The following is a 17,900-nucleotide window of genomic DNA, read 5'->3' as shown; positions in this document are numbered from 1 at the left end:
ATGAACACGTTACCCACTTGTTAATCCCTAACTTATAAGAATAAATTATCATTTTCTTAATCTTATTTTGGTTTTAAGTGAACACAAAGATCCAAGTATTGAGCCCTCTTTATATGATTTGCTTGGCCTTGAACCATTATTGCATGTTAATATATGTGTTAAGCATAATTTATTCTTCTCATGCTGATATGAAGAATTAATGACTTTTACAACCTCTCCTCTTACATATATTATTCTCCGTATGTTGTAAAGATGACAAAAGCTTGATATCATGCAGAGAATTATGACCGTTCCAGTTAGATTCTTCATTCGATCGAGATGCGAATTTGTGTTTCAAGATTCTTTAAAGCGTGGAATCTTCAACGATATACAGCTATGACTATATCTTGCACGTCTTTGTATGTCTCCTTATTTGTTGTATTTGATATTTTGTGTTCTTTTCAGTATCATAAGTATATATGACGATGACGTGATGCTAAAATATTTATCTTTATTTCCAGCAGCCTATTTCTAAATTATTATATAAGATGAAAAAAGTAAAAACTATAGAACTGCACTAGATGACTAGATACATCTGGAATACATGAATCTAATGCGTAATTACTGATTAACATATTTAATCCACTAGGCATTCGCAAAGTAAGTTTTAGATTAAACAACTTTAATTTCAACAAGTAGCATAATATATTAAACGTTCTTTTGTTTTGGCCAACCAAACTATAAAGTTCTTATAGGTCGCAAAGAAGAAGAATTCAAATGTTACTGTGTGTTTGCAAGTAATGTTAAAGATGTGAGCTGGTCGCTTTAAAATATCAGATGAATTAGCCAATCATTCTTTTCTTCTGTCTAGAAATTACTATTTACTGATAACATAATGTTATTGTACTTTAAATCTTCACACTGGTTGTTAGAAAACAAAAGACTTATTGGAGCAGTACGTAGCAATATAATGGTTATAATCTTAATTAGTTGCTCGTCTAGCAGCAAGACTTTAACTTGTTATTTACCAACTAATCAAAGGAACCATTATGTTACTTTATCAAATAAAATAGCAATTGTGACTATATAACAGTTTTTTTTTTTGCCAAAAACTATAGAACAGTTAGATTGCAGTTCAATACTCTAAAACAAGGGGTAAAACAAGTGTGTGACTATAAAAAAATTATTAGTGGTGAACAATAAAAACAATCTCTCAGCAAAAAGAAAAGAAAAGAAAATAAAATAATAAGTAGGAGAGAGATTGTAAAAAAGTCAGATCGTTTCGTTTTCAAAAAATAAAAAAAGTCAGACTCGTTTCTCCATATAAAAGCTTTGGAATATTGGTTCAATTATACTTGCAAAAATGAAATTAATTATATCACTTAGTGCTATTAAAATACCTGTAAAAACTAGTCTAGAAACTATGTGTGAGAAACTGTGCTCTAACTGTTTAGAGTTTAGACTTTAGACCCAATCACTTAATTACAGTAAGTTTTCATTTGTGCCTGTGTGTAATCAAGTCTCCTAAACAAAACCCACGGTGAAATACATACATCTAAGAGCATATAACATGATTATTAGAGATTCTTAAAATAGAGTTCTTAACGAAATATAAGAGATTTAAGAGTCGGTTCTTAATTTTTTTTTAGTTAAAAGTTAAGAGACATGTCATTATATTTCGTTAATAACCTCATCTTAAAAACCATGTTATATATCTATCCAGCGTCCAATACTTAAAAATCATGGAAACCCAACAAGGATCCGGAAGGCCCAAATTGTATTTTCTCAAAAGAGTACTAAAAAGAAAACTCCAAACTTAAATATCGTTATAATAATATTCGTCTTATATACTGTAATCACAATCTAATCACGTTGCAAACACTCAAGATCTGATTCATCTTAAACATGGACTTAATATCAATGGTAATGATCTCAACTAATTGCATGAGAGATACTGTATGCCACCAACTTCTCGATCGGTCCTATATAAGGCAATAATAATTATTTTGTACACTTTGGTTTATTTTTAAGATCATTGTTTATTAAATTCTTCGCCTTTTAGTAATTAAGCCCTGCTAAAAAAAAGTAATAAAGCCTAAATAAAAGGAAGTATAATAAATAAATAAAAAATTCAGAGAGACGAGAAGAAGAAGAAGAGAAAAAAAAAAGGAACAAACTTTACGTCACCCATGAAAAAATGGAGATCGGAGAAGATCATCCTCCATGACCATTGACCCCCTTCAGGTTCTCCTCTCATCTCTCTCTCTCTGCATCAAACGTATGCGTCTCAGCAAGAAATGTATGTAAAGTCTCAGTTTTTAACAGCTTAGATTGTTAACGAAAGAGGCAATTCAATTCAATCGTATTTGATACGAACGAAAGTTTGTTAATTTCGATAAATCTGGATTCCTGAAAATGTGAAATCTGATCACAAGTAGAGAGAGATCTGATCTGATTGGTTTTGGGTTTGCAGAGGAGTTGTAATGTGTTCTGGTGGAGAGGGGAAGCAATGGAGCTGTGGGAAAGCAGGAGTGGTGAGTTTGCAGAAAGTTGGATCTTTGGTTCGAGATTTGAGCGAGCCTTGTCTCTCTCAATCACACATTCAGGTTGTTATTATCACTGTAAAGCTCTCTCTTTTTTTTTTTTTTATCATCATCATCTTCTCTTTAAATAATGTTATGTACAATCACATTGAGGGCTTTGTAATGGTGCACAGATCGGCAAAATGCTTAAGCCAGAGAAGTGGCAAGCGTCTTTTGATAGTGAAGGAAGAGTTTCTGGTTTCCAAAAGGCACTCAAGTTAATCATTTTAGGGGTATGCTTTCCTTTTTTTTTTTTTGCTGAAGAGATTTGATTGTTCTTTCGATACACTGCTCTCATTGTTCTGAAAATCGGTCTAGACGCCCGCTTAGACGGCAAATCGGATCTAAACAAAATGATTTAATAGAAAAATTGGTATAGGTGTTAAAAAAAAATTGGTCTAGACGCCCATATAATCTAATAATCCAATGTAATAGAAAAGTTGTGGAAGTTTGTTTTGAAGTTTATTTGATTATAAATGCAAATAAAAAACAGATTCACCTGATGTAACAGAAGTTTTGGTTGAATAAATTTTACATTCATTCAAAAAAAAAAAAAAAACCAATGTAATACGCCTAATTGCCGCCTAGCGATTTTTTGAACGTTGACTGCTCTGATGTTTGAGGTTGTTTCATTATTAGGGAATTGATCCGTCTATTAGAGCTGAGGTTTGGGAGTTTCTACTTGGCTGTTATTCGCTGAGCAGCACCTCTGAGCACCGTAACCAACTCAGGGCTGCTCGAAGGTGAAGACTGTATAGTGTTGTATCACCGCTTAGAGTGTGAGAGATTAAGTGTTGTTTGAATGTTCATATAGGAAACGGTACAATGACTTGCTCAAGCAATGCCAGACGATGCATTCAAGCGTGGGAACTGGTTCGCTTGCCTATGTTGTGGGGTCTAAAGTCATGGATATGCGGAAATCTTATAGAGATGAGGCAGTAAAGGTTGCTACTACAGATGAAAACAGAGAAGAAGCTTCTGTAGACGATAATAATGATAATGCTAATGCAGAGAGTCATCACAGTGATTGGAGTAGTAATAATGGTGGTGCTGATACATCTCATGTACACAGAAGGGGGAGTTCTAGTGAGTCTGTTGATTTAGCAAGCGGAAGAGAGAGTCCCGAGAGCGTAGTGTACAACACTTCCTCTTTCGTATCTGCTTCTAGTCCGTATGGCTTTCCTTCCCCTGACGGTTACTTTGACTTCCCCTCGCTGCCGGTTACAGATTTGTTTGGGAGGAATAGTTTAGATCAGATAGAGGTTTCTACTCCAGACAAGGATGCTTCATTGCACAGGGAGCTAAGAACTGCTAATGCTGACTTAGTTAGAGAACAACAAAGATCCACTTCAGAGATAGAAGAGGTGCGTCCGGATTCTGTTGATGGATTGAGAATATCAGATGTGGCATCAGTGAAGGAGTCTCCCTCTCGTGTTGGGAATGTCACAGAAGAAGGAGTGTCTGAATGGCTTTGGACGTTGCATCGAATAGGTAGAGAACTTGCAGAGATCTTCTTCCTTTTTTTTTTCTGTCCGAGCTTGTATCTTTTCATAGTTTAACGTTCTCGTTTCCTCAGTTGTTGATGTGGTGAGGACGGATGGCCACCTTGAGTTCTACGAGGATCCAGGGAATCTAGGAAGAATGTCGGATATACTTGCCGTTTATGCTTGGGTTGATCCTGCAACTGGTTATTGCCAAGGTTCAATATATCTCTTAAATTGAAACATGAGAGAGTTACATTGGTTTAGGATACTAACTCTGTGATTACAACTCTGTTGATAGGAATGAGTGATTTAGTCTCTCCTTTCGTGGTTCTTTTTGAAGACAACGCTGATGCCTTTTGGTGCTTTGAAATGCTCATAAGAAGAACGGTAAAACCAATGTTTTTTTTTCTTTTTGGCCTTTGTTTGAACTATGGACTTATGCTTTTGCTATGTTATTATTTGTGCAGCGAGCGAATTTCCAAATGGAGGGACCAACAGGAGTGATGGATCAGTTGCAATCACTGTGGCACATACTGCAACTCACAGATAAAGATATATTCTCTCACTTGACGCGTATTGGTGCTGAGAGTCTTCACTTTGCCTTCCGTATGCTTTTAGTCCTGTTCCGGCGAGAGTTGTCTTTCAATGAAGCTCTCAGAATGTGGGAGGTTTGTGGTTCTTCTGTTTAGTCTCTCTATCTCTAGCGACATTGTCCTAACCGTTTTGCCTTTGGATGTAGATGATGTGGGCAGCTGATTATGACGAATCTGTTGCTGAAACTCTGGAGAATGATTGCTTGGAGCCTCTGGTGATTCAGCTTCCAAGTAAATCCAAAGCTGAGGTGAGTGAAGAAACTATATATGATAGTATAAAGAGGGAGCCACCAGCAACTTCAAAGAGCGGGCCAATTTCAAAGAGCAGCGGTTTGTTGTCTATGAGCGGTTTGCTGCCGAAGAGCGGTCCCTTGCCAAAGACCACTGGTCCACTCTCTGAGGAGAGTGGGATGAAGTCATCATCGTCCTCCGCATATCACTTCTGTGGTTTGACAAGAAGTCTCTGGTCAAGGAACGATAGAACAACAACAACACATGCCCCTTGTGTAGTCTCTTCCATCAGGAAAGGGGATGATGCTCTTCCTGTCTTTTGCGTGGCGGCGATTTTGATTATGAATCGGCATAAGATCATGAAAGAGACTCGCTCCATTGATGACATGATACAGGTTAGAAAGTTTATTTCATCAGTTGATGAGATGCATACTGATTCAGAAGATATGTTGCAGATTTTCAATGATAAGGTTCTTGTGTTTAGCGTGAGAAGATGCATACGCACAGCCATTAAACTTCGCAGGAGATACGTGTACAAGGTTAGTTATGCTTAACTAAGTAACTTTATGGTTCTGTATTATTCTATTTAACTGTTTGGCGTTTGTTAGAGTCAGGTAATCAAGACCAAGAGCCACACTCAGTCTCAGAATCAAGACCAGGTTCAAATCCAGCATCAAACTCATATGGAGAGCAAGAAGCTGGAAGAGACTCAAAGCCAGAGGCAAACACAAAGTTTACATCATACTTCTGCCACTCAGAATGGTGACTAGTCAGATTCTACTTACTATAGTATAATAAAGATTAAACAAAAAGGAAGAAGAAGCTTACACAAGCAGGTCATCTTTGATAGCGAGTTCCAAAGAAGGGGTTTCTGTTTGAAGATTAGTGCTTTGGAGGTAACCCATTTTCTATTTTCATCTTGAGAATATGTTCGTGCAGAAGTGTTTGCAGACAATCTTACAGAAGCTATACAAAATTTTAATGGCCACTAAAGCCTCTGCTTTTGTTGTGTATGTAATAGAAGGTAGGAGGAAGGAACTAGCAAGAGACTGAGAAGCTTGTGACATTGAATCGCTTGGTATTAGACAAACTGAGAGTCTTAAGACTCATAACCAAGAGGTTAGACAAATAAAAAATCTTATTTTGCAAGAACAGTTTTGATTGCAAAACCTTTATACTTAATGTGAATATCAGAAAATTTTATACTTATTAGAAAGTCACACAACAAGAATCATATCTTCTTTCAGCTATAGAGAATCACAATGTAATAAATAACAACAAAAATCTATATATCTGAAACATGATCTTTTCAATCTTTTCTTTCATGTTGTTACCTGTTTGTACTATTCTTCTTGCAATCACAAAGATCAGAGAGGGAGAGAGATTTGTGTTTAGTTTCTACGCCTGCAATCTCTTCGTATCTCGCCTTCATTCTTAGTTAACACATTTATAGACCCCATCTTGCTCATTGAAAGAGCAAATGATTTCCTAAAATCCTCAAAACTCTCTGAGAACTCCTCAGAGATTTGCTTGGTGTCATCGTTGTAAAGCAGTTGTTGATCTACTTCGAGAACAGATTTGTTTGATAGAACCCTGGAGTAGAACGAGCTTGTGAAGCTGTGGTTTGAGCCTGAGTCCGGGTTTAGGTACACTAGCGGATCGGTCTGGCCTTTCTTCGTTCTTGGTGGACATTTATTTGCCATCTCGGAGAGGAAAGACTTGTTCATAGTGGGACTTGGTTTACCTGTCTTGTTGAAGTTGTAGAGACGGTCGACGATGTGGCTGCAGTGTGTTCTCCCCATTGAATGTGATCCTGGTTTAGGAGGTTTAATTCAGTTAAACCGATTCGAACTAAACCAAAACTATAGTAAAAAGTAAAAACTCTATGAATTAAAATTTGACAAATTAATAATTTTCTTCGTTTATGAATTAAGCAAGTTCAAAATATGGCAAATCATTAAAATGATAAGATAATAAATTTTAGATAATTTTATTTAAATAAATGATCTCACTAAAATCATAATTAGTAATTTATATATACATTTTATATAAGTACAAAAAAATATTATATTGTTTATTTTATATTTATAGTGAAATTATTTTTATATTCATAATAGAAATTTAGAAAATCAACTTTCACATTTAAAATTTATGAAACATTTCATATAAACTAAATAATATAAGAAAAATAATATAAAATTTGATTTTATAAAATTGGATTGTTGTATATACAACAAAACAAACTATTTTCTTATTTTATGAAAAAGGAATTTTTTATAAATTAGAAACTCTATAATTAATAAAAAATAGCTTCAATATTATTAATTTATAGAGTTGTTATTGTACAACAAACTGATTAGGTCTCCTTTACTCTATATACAAACAAACCTTAATTGAAATGACTGAAAAGGCAACTACTGACCTAAAAGTGTAGCCATGTCAAGAACATTCAAGCCTCTGGATTTGAAGTAAGCCATGGATGCATCCCATGAGATGGACGGTGATGGTAGGTCCACGGTTTGCTTATCAGACGTCAAGCCATCTCTCCTGCCTGTGAACACAGGATAAGATGGTGCACCTGCCTGTAGGAAACCATTTCCCCATACATGTCAGCTGGTCAGTATATATAGAAAGAGAGATTGAAATGGAAGTAAGATGTAACCATATGAACAGCATCTCGAGTTGCGAGGTTAAGAATGTCAGCGCAAGAGACAACACCAGGACATCTTTGTTCCAACACTTTCTTGATTTTGTCTATGATCACGAACGCTCCAAGTCCTGTGTTTTGCGGTGCCTTTCTCTCTGAGTTTGGACCTTCTAGAAGAACCGATGCATCGCATCCCTATCATTACAGTGTCACACACATAAACATTCATTTGTCAAATCTTTAAATGGTATAAGACAAGAATAAAAGAGAAGAAAAACGTACGGTGACAAAGCAATCTGAGTAGAGGAGACGAAGGAGCTTAGGAGCAATGGTTGTATCATTCCTGTAAAGCTTCTCAACTTGATGCCTCACAAAGTTCTCAGCATTCTCGCAAGTGTTATAAACTTTGTAGTAATGCCATGTCAGTTTCTGCATGGTCGGCCCCATCACGGACGCCTCAGCCGTTCCCGGGAAGAGGCTGATGGCTCCTAACACCAGCACCGAGAGGATGAGCTTAATCATAGCCATTTATCTCGCGGTGAAGGCTGTTGAGTGTTATGGAGAAGACAAAATAGGTGTGATGTTGAGTACTAGTGAGGGGTTTATATATACAAGGAAGTTTGATATATAGATTGTGAAGGTGCCATCTCTGACTAGGAATTGAGACAGCTTTATTTACTAAATGATATTTAAAAATTAATTAAGCAACAAGTTTTGCAAGCATAATAATCGGATCTTTGTTGAGTTTGTGTTAAGTACCGTGCAAGGTAAGTTGCCAGCCCGTAATGTCGTCTACCCCATTTAATTTCTATGCCGACGTTTTGAATATTTGTGGAGAAATAATTTGCATGAAAATTACTTATGATAAAAATATGAAATTATCACATAAAGATAGTCTACGTTTTGATATCTATGTACCAAAACATCTCTTTCTATGATATTTATACATATGCGCAAATTAAGATGAAATAACAAATGGTATGCCAAAATTATTAGGATACTAAAAGGCCGGGAAATTATCAGATCGGTTGGGTTAAAACTTTGATTGAGGTTTTAAGAGTTGATGGTTTGTGTATGAAGATTTTATGTGACATGCATGTAAGAAGCAAAGGTCAAAAGAGAAAATAAGAAGACCCTCCTAACACGACTGGAGTTTTGGATTTTTAAAATATGTACTCTTTCTTTTTCTTTTTCTTTTTCTTTTTCTTTTGAAACTTACTCCTATTTCCTTAAAACTACATAAAATTGTATGTGTGATACCTTAAAATATTAATCAAGTGTGTGTATACTACACTTGTATAAATTTTACGTTATGGTCATCAGATAGTGAAGCAACGTGTTATCATGTGATCTTAACTCGGATTGTGCGCGTTGTTTGATTTCCCATGCAGAAATATGAGATCCCATTTCTCGTGTGTTCTTATTTATTATGTAGAATACTGTTTCAAACATGTATATATATGATCTTAAAGAAAGGAATTAATATATAAGTGGTGACTAAAAAAACAAGGACTGATCATGTTGTCATGTCGATAGGATACTTTTCGTGGTGACATTAGCCAAAAGCTTTTCGTTTGAAACTTGACCCCTTTTCTTGTAATGCTGTTATCACAGTACGGTCTGTTTGTCAATGTTCTGTGAAATAAAAACGATTATGATGAAAACTTTTTCTGATTCAAATTCATGATATGTAGTAATTAGTATAGTCATCTATAGTTATGGTTTTTCTTTTTACAGTCCATTTGTGAATGGACACAATCAATTCATATTTGTTTTCGTTTTTACAAAAAGAAAAAGTAAACATATTTAATTTAATCATTTTACACTCGAACGTGAAAGATATACAATAATAACAATACATAATGTTTGTTCCCTTTAAATCTATGTACGCAACACACAATTTGATTTTTTTTTATATGGATTGCGACCTTTTTCTTATACATATGACATATTTGTCAAACCTAATTGTACTACATATGCTTTCATCCAAATTAACTTATTATACTTTTCTTTTCTTTTATACACAGTGGACTAAAGGTTTAATTTTATTTTTTTTTTCCTTTTATTTTAGCAGCAGTTTTAATTTATTTATTTTCTCTTATTTTAAGTTAACATTTCGCGAGTATCACTAGCATTTCTGATTTTCTTTTGCAGTTCATTGGATTTCTTGAGCATTATACTTCATGGTCTAGAAGAATTGGACCACATCTGAACATTTTTTGTAGCTGTAATATTTTAGAGAAAAATTTATGTATTATTTCTTTTTTTTATCTATAACTTAGAGTATCTCCAAAATAGAGTTGATTGGAATTTACTTCAACAATATTCCATCTGGAATAATTAGTAAAATTAGAATAAATCGTATGACTACTACATTTTTGCAGAAATTCTATTTTTAATTCTGAAGTAGGTTAATAAAAAACTTTTTTTTTTCTTTTCTCATAAGCAACTTTATAAATTTAGAGTGAAAAATGGAATAAGTCTTTAGATACTCTTACTTTAGTTAACGTTAACGTTTCTTCCTGTGGAATAATTTATTTAGTAAGTAATGATCCTAAATCCTAATGAATTTTTGTAGTTAATCTTGTTTCTCTTCCAAAGAGAAACATAAGCGACCTCAAGTAAAAATTTGGGTATGCAAATAGTAAAAACGAAAATGAAAGATTATATATATATATATATATATATATATCATCACAATACTAAAAGCAGCATATACTCAATGGTGAGACTACCACATCCTCAAATTAATTAATCCAATAAGAATGCTCTATTTTTCCATGTCATACCTGCTTTAGTCGAGGCATGATTTTCCCGAGACTATTCATTCTGAGCTTCTATAATTCGTAGTAGTCCCAATTAAATCAGCCCAACTCGCATCTTCCACTTTACCATCGTCGTTACCGATTCTGCAAATAGCCGTTTCTTTGAGTTATTACTCTCAATCATTCAATCCAGTTCTTTACTCCTGAGCCACGCTATCATTTCACCTCCTTTCGTTATTCCTCTTATATGAATCCTTTTGTAGAGAATATGTTCTTTAATCCTCATAAAATTTTGGTTCTTTCTGTACCCATAGAAGCCATGGCCTCAAATCGAAACGGATCAAAATCAGCTGTCGTCTTGAATCAGTGCGCACCATAACTTCTCTCTTCCACTACCTCCATATATAGTCGGCTGACATACGTCGCTGAGCAACGTCACCAGTGAAGCTATCCACGGCCGGGTCCAGTTTTGATCCGCGACGCTTATGATTTTATATCACTTTCAATTGTGGGATTTCAAAGATTTTATATGGTTAAAAGATGAAGCTTGATTTAATTGGTTTCGAGACATCCATGCCTACGATTGGCTTTGGGTCTAGAAACAATATGCTTGATGGTTTTTTCTGTTGTGCCCTCCTCTGATCTTCCCCAAACAACATATGTGGGTTTTATTCTTTGATGAGATCTTTTGTGTTTATCCGCTAAGCATGTGGGTGGTTGAATTTTTTTTAATTTTTGGGTTTCAGTTTGATGGGTTTTAGAAAGAAGTTGTACAGATGGTGAAGCCTGCGAAAAGAGGAACAACCACACTCGCTTTTTTTTTCTAAGGTGTCATGGTCGCTGCTGATTCTCGTGCTAAGAGAGAAGGCGAATCAATCAAGGCTCCCAATCGAGATGGAGAAGATTGAAATCAATCAAGGCTCCCAAACGAGATGGAGAAGATTGATGATACTAGGAAAGCCGGCGACTGGGTATATACTTCTTAGCTCGAATTAATTTTTGCTTGACAACCCTATATTTGATTTTGCTAAGAATCCTAATTTGTTTCATTTTATGATTCCAGTCGCTGTGTTTCTTCTTGCGTAATGGGTTCGTTTCGTACTTATTCCATTTTGCTTTCAATTACTCTGCTTTATTCTCAGGGAATTGGTATCTTTACCCTTCTTTAAAGATCTCAAAGTGTAAGCTTTTTATATTTCCACAATGGCTTCACATTCAATAGGTTCTTTTCCTTCCCAAATTGTTATGTTGAAGCAACGTTAGTACTGCATGCATACCTTTTTGACTCAAGTCTTTTAAGGAAGCAAACCTTTAACCATTTTATCTGTATGTATGGGATTTGGCTCAGTTTATTCGTATTTGAGTCTTGATAACTTGAAAGGCTTCCATCACATTGGTGCTTCTGCCTGTTAATCTGACCCGGCCCTGAGGAGAAGATCTTCTGCGCAGGTCCTTTTGCATCTTTTATTCTCCATGGTAATTCTCTTTCTTTGTGTATGTATTTTCTGCTTAAAAATAAAATTGTTCTTTCTTTGAAACATAGACTTTATTGTATGTACAATTTTCTCTTTTGTTGATAAACTCATTGTTATTTGATATGAATTTTACTCGCACTTGTTCCATATTGCAGTGCTTCAGTGTCAATGGTCTTTAACACAAAGCTATGATTATGCAAACAAATACACTCGATGACTTTTCTAACACTTCGGGTACTGAAGATTTTCAACAACAAAAGGTACCTCCTTCACAGATTTTCAACAACAAAAGGTACCTTCCATCACGTTGTATGATTACTCACTTTCCCCCAAAATGCATATTATGAATTGGTCCTGTTGTTTTCCTCTTTGTGTTGTGTTAGCAACTGGCTAATTCATCTCTTATACAATGTGACAGACAAATGGGACACAGTAGAGCAAACGTAATCGTTTTGGCCACTTCCGAAAAGCTTCTTAGCGTTTCCATCTTCTACATTGCTAATGCTGTATTTGTTCTTGCAAGATTGAGATGATTTAATATTCCCTTATATATCGCCATTAAGAGACTCACTCCTCATATTGTTTTATTGTTTTGATAGCCGGTTATATGTTATATGTTTGGTAAACGGAAACCAACAACTCATGTAGTATATAATATGTTCTAAAATTAGGACTGCTCTACCTCCCTATAAACTTTATCATGTTTCAAGCGTTGAGTCTCTTGATCAAATGCACGTCGTTTAGTTTCATGCTTAGAGAAAGCATATGCTATTTGACTTTTTTTTTCTTTTTTGTCCGACGACATATATATTAGCAAACAAATATCTATATAATAATATTTTAACCAGTAGAACATATATGATACTAATAATATTGATATCCAAAAACACTTCTCAATAACTCCACCACATATATGATACAAATATATTAAAAAAATTATCGTATAACATATTTAAAAAAATTCTGTATATCACATCATACTCACATACAAAATATCAAAAAATAGTTTACAATTTAAAATTTTCTCTAACAAGGTAATAGTTATGAAATGTAAAAAAAAATCAAAACATAAAATTTACAAATATTTAAATGTCTAATGTGAATAATAAATTAAACTTCAAATACTAAATAAACCAAAAGTAAAAGATCGTTGTAATAAATTGTCAATAACATAAATAAACTAACACCAAATCACATCAACTAATTTTGATTCTCTCTACCATTGTTCACTTCATTTCCTTCAAATGACATAGTGAAATCTTCATCAAAATCTAAAAAGACACAAAATCAAACTGAAAAGAGAAAACTTAATTTTTTTTTTGTCAGCACCTAATTTCTTAATTGGAAATTTAGAATATAAAACATAATTAAAAACTTTAAAAAAGTAAAAGTTATTTATTGGTTCAACCGGTGGTTCAACCGGTGGTTCAACCGGTGGTTCAACCGGTGGTTCAACCGGTATCAGGTTTCGGGTTTTACTGGGTTTTTGCGGGTTTTTTGCGGGTTTTTAAATATTGAGTTTTTCACAAAACCAAAATTGGATTTTTTTCTGGGCCATCGGGTTTACTGGTTCAACCGTGGGTCCAGATCGGGTTTCAAAACACTGTCTGCAACTATATTTTGGTTAAGATATACTATCATAACTACGTGTTCTTTCCTCACATGCCGAAATATTTTAAAGACGAATATTTATTAATTTATGTCTTATTAATTCAAAAATCAGCATGATAGGTTATTATTTATGTTGTCAAAAAGTTTGAATCAAACATTAAATTGTTTATATATGACAAAAAAATTCATAAAATTTATATACTTATTATTGTATTGAAATTTTAAATACACTCACAGATTAGAAATATTATAGAAAATATCTTTATACAAATGTTTTTACTTAGTTAATATTTAATTATATATTATTTTATATTTTAATTTAAACATTTATAATTGAAAAATATTATTTTCAGATAACAACACAATATATATATATATATAGATATATATATATAAGAACTCTTCTTTTATAATTTTTTATTTTGAAGACTTTGTTATATTTATTTACAAGTCATTATCTACTATAACATATACATATAATATTATTAATGTAAAATCGTTTCTATTTATATAGTATATTATATATATAATGAACAAGTAAGTAATTATAACTATTTGAAATTACATTTGTCAAAAATAAGCACAATCAATCAAAGCCCAAGATTAAAATCTTTTTTTTTTGTCATCAACTTTACAGACTCATACAGACTCTGTAAACCAAACCGGGAGATATTGATCCATGTGAACGACGAAAGACGGTTGAATCCTGACACTGCGTGCTAGGCTATCCGCCCAAGATTAAAATCTATCTCGGTAGAATTTACAAACATATACATTGTACACATATATACATATAGTAGATACCTCTTATTTGAAAACACATAATATTATAATTCACAAATCTTTACTTCTTTTAAATTGGAATTTAATATAATAAAAATTGTGCTTTTAGAATACGACTAAATCAGTTAATTATCAAATACAAGACAAATTGTACAAAAAGAATTAAGTTTTGGCATATAAATTGAGAACGAAAACCGAACTGAAATAACATTAAAAAAAAAAAAAAAACTAAATCTGTGTTAACAAATACCTTAACAACTCATATCTCGCTGAAACAGAAAATCCTAAACCAAATTGAATCTAAACTGAAAACTGAATGGATACCTGAATATCTTAAATACAATTTATACACCTTAAAAATATTAATTAGCTTTATTTCTAAAATTATCAAATATTCTAACACTAATACTTATATTCGAGATATTTAAAATTTTCGTAGTTTCCCAGGAAAAAAATAATCGAAATATTTAAATTTATCCGAGTTTTTCGATATTGTATAAAACAAAATCCAAAAGGTGATTTTATACGAATTATTCAAAATTATCCAAAAATAGGAACCGAAAACCGAAATGAACTCAAATTTTATCAGGTTCCTAACATTATTATTCAAATCAAACCAAAAACCAAAATAATCAATCCGAATTTACATCCTAAAATATATACTAAATATAAATAATGATGTTAAAACAAAAACAATCTTTCGAAATATTTCATCCTAATTTTTCAAATATTATATAAAAATAAAAATATATATAATATAACAAAAAGTAAAATTAATTATTTATATATTGATATTTTATATTATATTTAGCATTAAAAATTTATAGACAAATAATATTATATTTAATATTATATTTAACATTTTCAGTGTATTTAACACATATAGTTTTTTTTAAGTTGTCTTATTTAAAGCAATGAGTATTTAAATTAGCTTTACTTTAAAATTGTAAAAAAAAGATTAGAATCATTAAAAAATATAACAAAATATTAAATAAGATATAAATAACATATAAATATGAAATAAATAATATATATAACAAAGAAATATGTGATGTGGAGATTAATAATATATTTACTTAATAACCTAAATATGTAAGAAAAGATACTTTGGATAATAACTACAGAGTAACAAATTCTTTATTAATTTTGCATTTGTTTACCATCCCCATACATATTCTAGATAGTACAAAAATAAATTGTAAGTTTTACTCATTTCTAATTCAATTTCTATGACGAAAAAAAATTCAATTTCTATTTATACTCTTATAACATAGAAGTAATATAGATATTAAATACAACATTATTTGAATAGGCAAAGTATGTAGTATATATAATTGCCAAAATTTGATAATATGAGAAACTTTCAGATATATAACTGGGCTTAAGCTGTGGAAAAGAAAAATATATAACTGGGCTAAAGCCCAATGCGAAAACAGTGAGGTACATGCGCCAGAGCCCAGAGGTTAATACAGTTTGATACATGGGCTAGAGGGTAGATCTGGTATTTTATTATATAAGAGTCTAGGGTTCTTTAAAAGAGTCTCTTTACATTTGGCGACGGTGTTCTTGCGGCTTAGCTCTAAACAACAGATCCGACAATGGTACGTTGCATGTTTTATTGTCCATTGCAATCTCAGTGTAATGTCTCTGTAGCTTGAAATGTCGGTTCTTGTTTCGTATTTAGCTCAGTTAATTGTTTGTTGCTTTGATTAGGATCTAGTTAAACTTGTAGGTTTATAGAGAACTTTGTTTTGATGATTATCCTGTGGATTTGATTGATGATTATGGTTGTTAAATGTGTGTAGCCTAAGCAAATCCACGAGATTAAGGACTTCCTTCTGACAGCAAGAAGGAAAGATGCTCGATCCGTGAAGATCAAGAGAAGCAAAGACATTGTCAAGTTCAAGGTGAGATGCTCAAAGTACCTCTACACTCTCTGCGTCTTTGACCAGGAGAAAGCCGACAAGCTTAAGCAGTCTCTTCCTCCAGGTTCGTTTATAATCTTTATTAAAACCTATCGTTCTAGACTACTCGAAACTGTGTCACACTTTGAATCATTTTGTTACACCTAAGTCTAAGTCTAGCTATAGCTTATAACATCTGTTTGGTCTCATACATAGTAATCTAGTAAAATTGAATTACGATGCGTGAGTGGTCTAACAGCTTTTGCTTGTTATTATGAAGACATCTTGATTATTATATAGACACGTTACATGTTTGTTGTTTATTAGTTCTCAACTCTGTTGCACGTTTTCAGGTTTGAGCGTGCAAGACCTTTGAAGATGAAGAAGCCTTTGGTGATTGATGAATCTTTGTGCCATTCTATATTTTTCCTCTTCTAAGTTTTGTGTCGTTCAGTTATGCCTAGACTTTTTGTGGATTGGTTCAGTTTTTCAATATCAGATTATGTTCTCGCTCTGGATTCAAAATTTTACACAGTCTCTTGTTTAATCATCAAAGTCAACATAAACATATAGAAGTTTGACAAAAAAAAAAAAACATAAACATATAGAATGATTATATTTGCAATATTATTATTCCTTGGAAGTGTTAAATGGGCTGTAGAACAATCTGTCAATCAGGCCCAGGCTTTTTTTGGATACTTGTTGGCCTTTTGGGCTAGTTTTTTACCCGAACAAGCCAGTTAAGGTTAATCAGAAATTCAGAGAGTCAAGTTTGGAACTACATTGTACTGATTCCATTAAGCCAAGCAGATTTAGTAGCTTGGTTGAAGGTATGATTTGAAATTGAACCTTATGAGTTGTCAAACAAAATGTGTTAAATATTTAAATGCAAAGCCACTTGGTCAATTATTTATTAGAAAAATGGGTAAACGATGCAAATCATGTCCTACGTAAGTGGCTCATTTTCAACAAGATAGACACAAATCTTACTTGATTATTTTTCCTTATAAAAATGATTACTTTGTGTTGTTAATATGGTCTAAATAACAAATAAAAGATTGTTCATTTTTAATCTTAAATTGTCTCGTCTCGCATTTCCCCTCAGATAGTTGAAAGATATGTTTTCCATTAGTTAGTTTAGAAGGAACATCGTTGCTGGAAATGTATATGACAACAAGGAACAGAAGATACCGGACATAACAAAATGAAAAAAATATACATACCAAAATCTTGATATTCATATCATTCTTTAGTTAATAAGATGGAATATCGTTGCTGGAAATGTATATGACAACAAGGAACAGAAGATACCGGACATAACAAAATGAAAAAAATATAACATACCAAAATCTAGATATTATCTACTTTATGATGACCAATATTTTATAATAAGATAATGCTGCCGACTACTTTCTAAAATTATGACATTTTATAATCGACAGTATATACAATATCTAAGATTGAAAAAGTCAGCTAGTTGATAAGAATTTTACCAACAAAAACGAAACTAGTTTATTCGAAAATTATATATATATATATATATATATATAAAACAAAATTAGTTGATATATTTAAGAAAACAAAGAAACTCAAGTTTCATAAAAGTAAGACACTACCACATCCACATGTAAGAAGTAAGAACCCAATAGTATATACATGTGCTAGTAGTAATACCATTCAACCTTCTACCAAAAAAATAGTAAAACACCATTCAAGGAAACCAGCAAATTATGATATAAGATTGACCAAAGAAAATCTTGTTTTCTTTCTATTTCAGACGTCCATCCAAAATGAAATGTTTTTTGTCCCTGCCTTACAAAAGGGAATCTAATCTAGCATAGTAAAA

The 17,900-nt window shown here is 32.6% G+C and overlaps 3 protein-coding genes across 9 annotated transcripts; 2 read left to right on the top strand and 1 right to left on the bottom strand.

The window, feature by feature from the left end:
• The first annotated feature begins 2,065 nt into the window (after window positions 1-2,065).
• LOC106391839 (rab GTPase-activating protein 22) lies at window positions 2,066-6,186 on the top strand. Of its 7 annotated transcripts, none has more exons than XM_048755261.1 (12): window positions 2,066-2,223; window positions 2,453-2,585; window positions 2,696-2,794; window positions 3,201-3,304; window positions 3,376-4,052; window positions 4,138-4,260; window positions 4,344-4,432; window positions 4,513-4,713; window positions 4,785-5,264; window positions 5,325-5,408; window positions 5,484-5,765; window positions 5,891-6,186. In XM_048755261.1, exons 2-11 carry the CDS (start codon window positions 2,463-2,465, stop codon window positions 5,637-5,639), a joined length of 2,136 nt encoding a protein of 711 aa, XP_048611218.1. In that variant the 5' UTR covers window positions 2,066-2,223; window positions 2,453-2,462; the 3' UTR covers window positions 5,640-5,765; window positions 5,891-6,186. The 7 variants fall into 7 exon arrangements, with proteins under 7 accessions (XP_048611218.1, XP_013688018.2, XP_013688017.2 ...); XM_013832564.3 differs by having other exon boundaries at window positions 5,478-5,765; XM_013832563.3 differs by having other exon boundaries at window positions 2,453-2,600.
• On the bottom strand, window positions 6,060-10,199 carry LOC125585707 (probable peroxidase 26). Its single transcript, XM_048755262.1, has 4 exons — window positions 7,799-10,199; window positions 7,532-7,711; window positions 7,292-7,451; window positions 6,060-6,682 (listed from the first exon to the last, which is right to left on the bottom strand). Exons 1-4 carry the CDS (start codon window positions 8,042-8,044, stop codon window positions 6,261-6,263), a joined length of 1,008 nt encoding a protein of 335 aa, XP_048611219.1. The 5' UTR covers window positions 8,045-10,199; the 3' UTR covers window positions 6,060-6,260.
• Window positions 10,200-15,622: 5,423 nt separating this feature from the next.
• Window positions 15,623-16,568, top strand: LOC106394513 (60S ribosomal protein L38). The gene is made up of 3 exons (XM_013835074.3): window positions 15,623-15,751; window positions 15,956-16,139; window positions 16,408-16,568. The coding sequence occupies exons 1-3, from the start codon at window positions 15,749-15,751 to the stop codon at window positions 16,428-16,430; spliced, it is 210 nt and encodes a 69-aa protein (XP_013690528.1). The 5' UTR covers window positions 15,623-15,748; the 3' UTR covers window positions 16,431-16,568.
• The last annotated feature ends 1,332 nt before the right edge of the window (window positions 16,569-17,900 follow it).

This window comes from Brassica napus, chromosome C4 (genome assembly GCF_020379485.1).
Source record: "Brassica napus cultivar Da-Ae chromosome C4, Da-Ae, whole genome shotgun sequence".
Classification (NCBI taxonomy): domain Eukaryota; kingdom Viridiplantae; phylum Streptophyta; class Magnoliopsida; order Brassicales; family Brassicaceae; genus Brassica; species Brassica napus.
This window is presented reverse-complemented; position numbering and strand designations above follow the sequence as displayed.

Coding starts and splice junctions, on each gene's coding strand:
- LOC125585707 (XM_048755262.1), bottom strand. CDS start 8,044: ATGGCTATGATTAAGCTCATCCTCTCGGTGCTGGTGTTAGGAGCCATC. Junction 7,712..7,798: donor ACTCAGATTGCTTTGTCACC/GTACGTTTTTCT, acceptor CTGTAATGATAG/GGATGCGATGCATCGGTTCT. Junction 7,452..7,531: donor CTCGAGATGCTGTTCATATG/GTTACATCTTAC, acceptor GGTTTCCTACAG/GCAGGTGCACCATCTTATCC.
- LOC106391839 (XM_013832562.3), top strand. CDS start 2,463: ATGTGTTCTGGTGGAGAGGGGAAGCAATGGAGCTGTGGGAAAGCAGGA. Junction 2,601..2,695: donor TTCAGGTTGTTATTATCACT/GTAAAGCTCTCT, acceptor AATGGTGCACAG/ATCGGCAAAATGCTTAAGCC. Junction 5,409..5,477: donor GCAGGAGATACGTGTACAAG/GTTAGTTATGCT, acceptor GGCGTTTGTTAG/AGTCAGGTAATCAAGACCAA.
- LOC106394513 (XM_013835074.3), top strand. Junction 16,140..16,407: donor TAAGCAGTCTCTTCCTCCAG/GTTCGTTTATAA, acceptor GCACGTTTTCAG/GTTTGAGCGTGCAAGACCTT.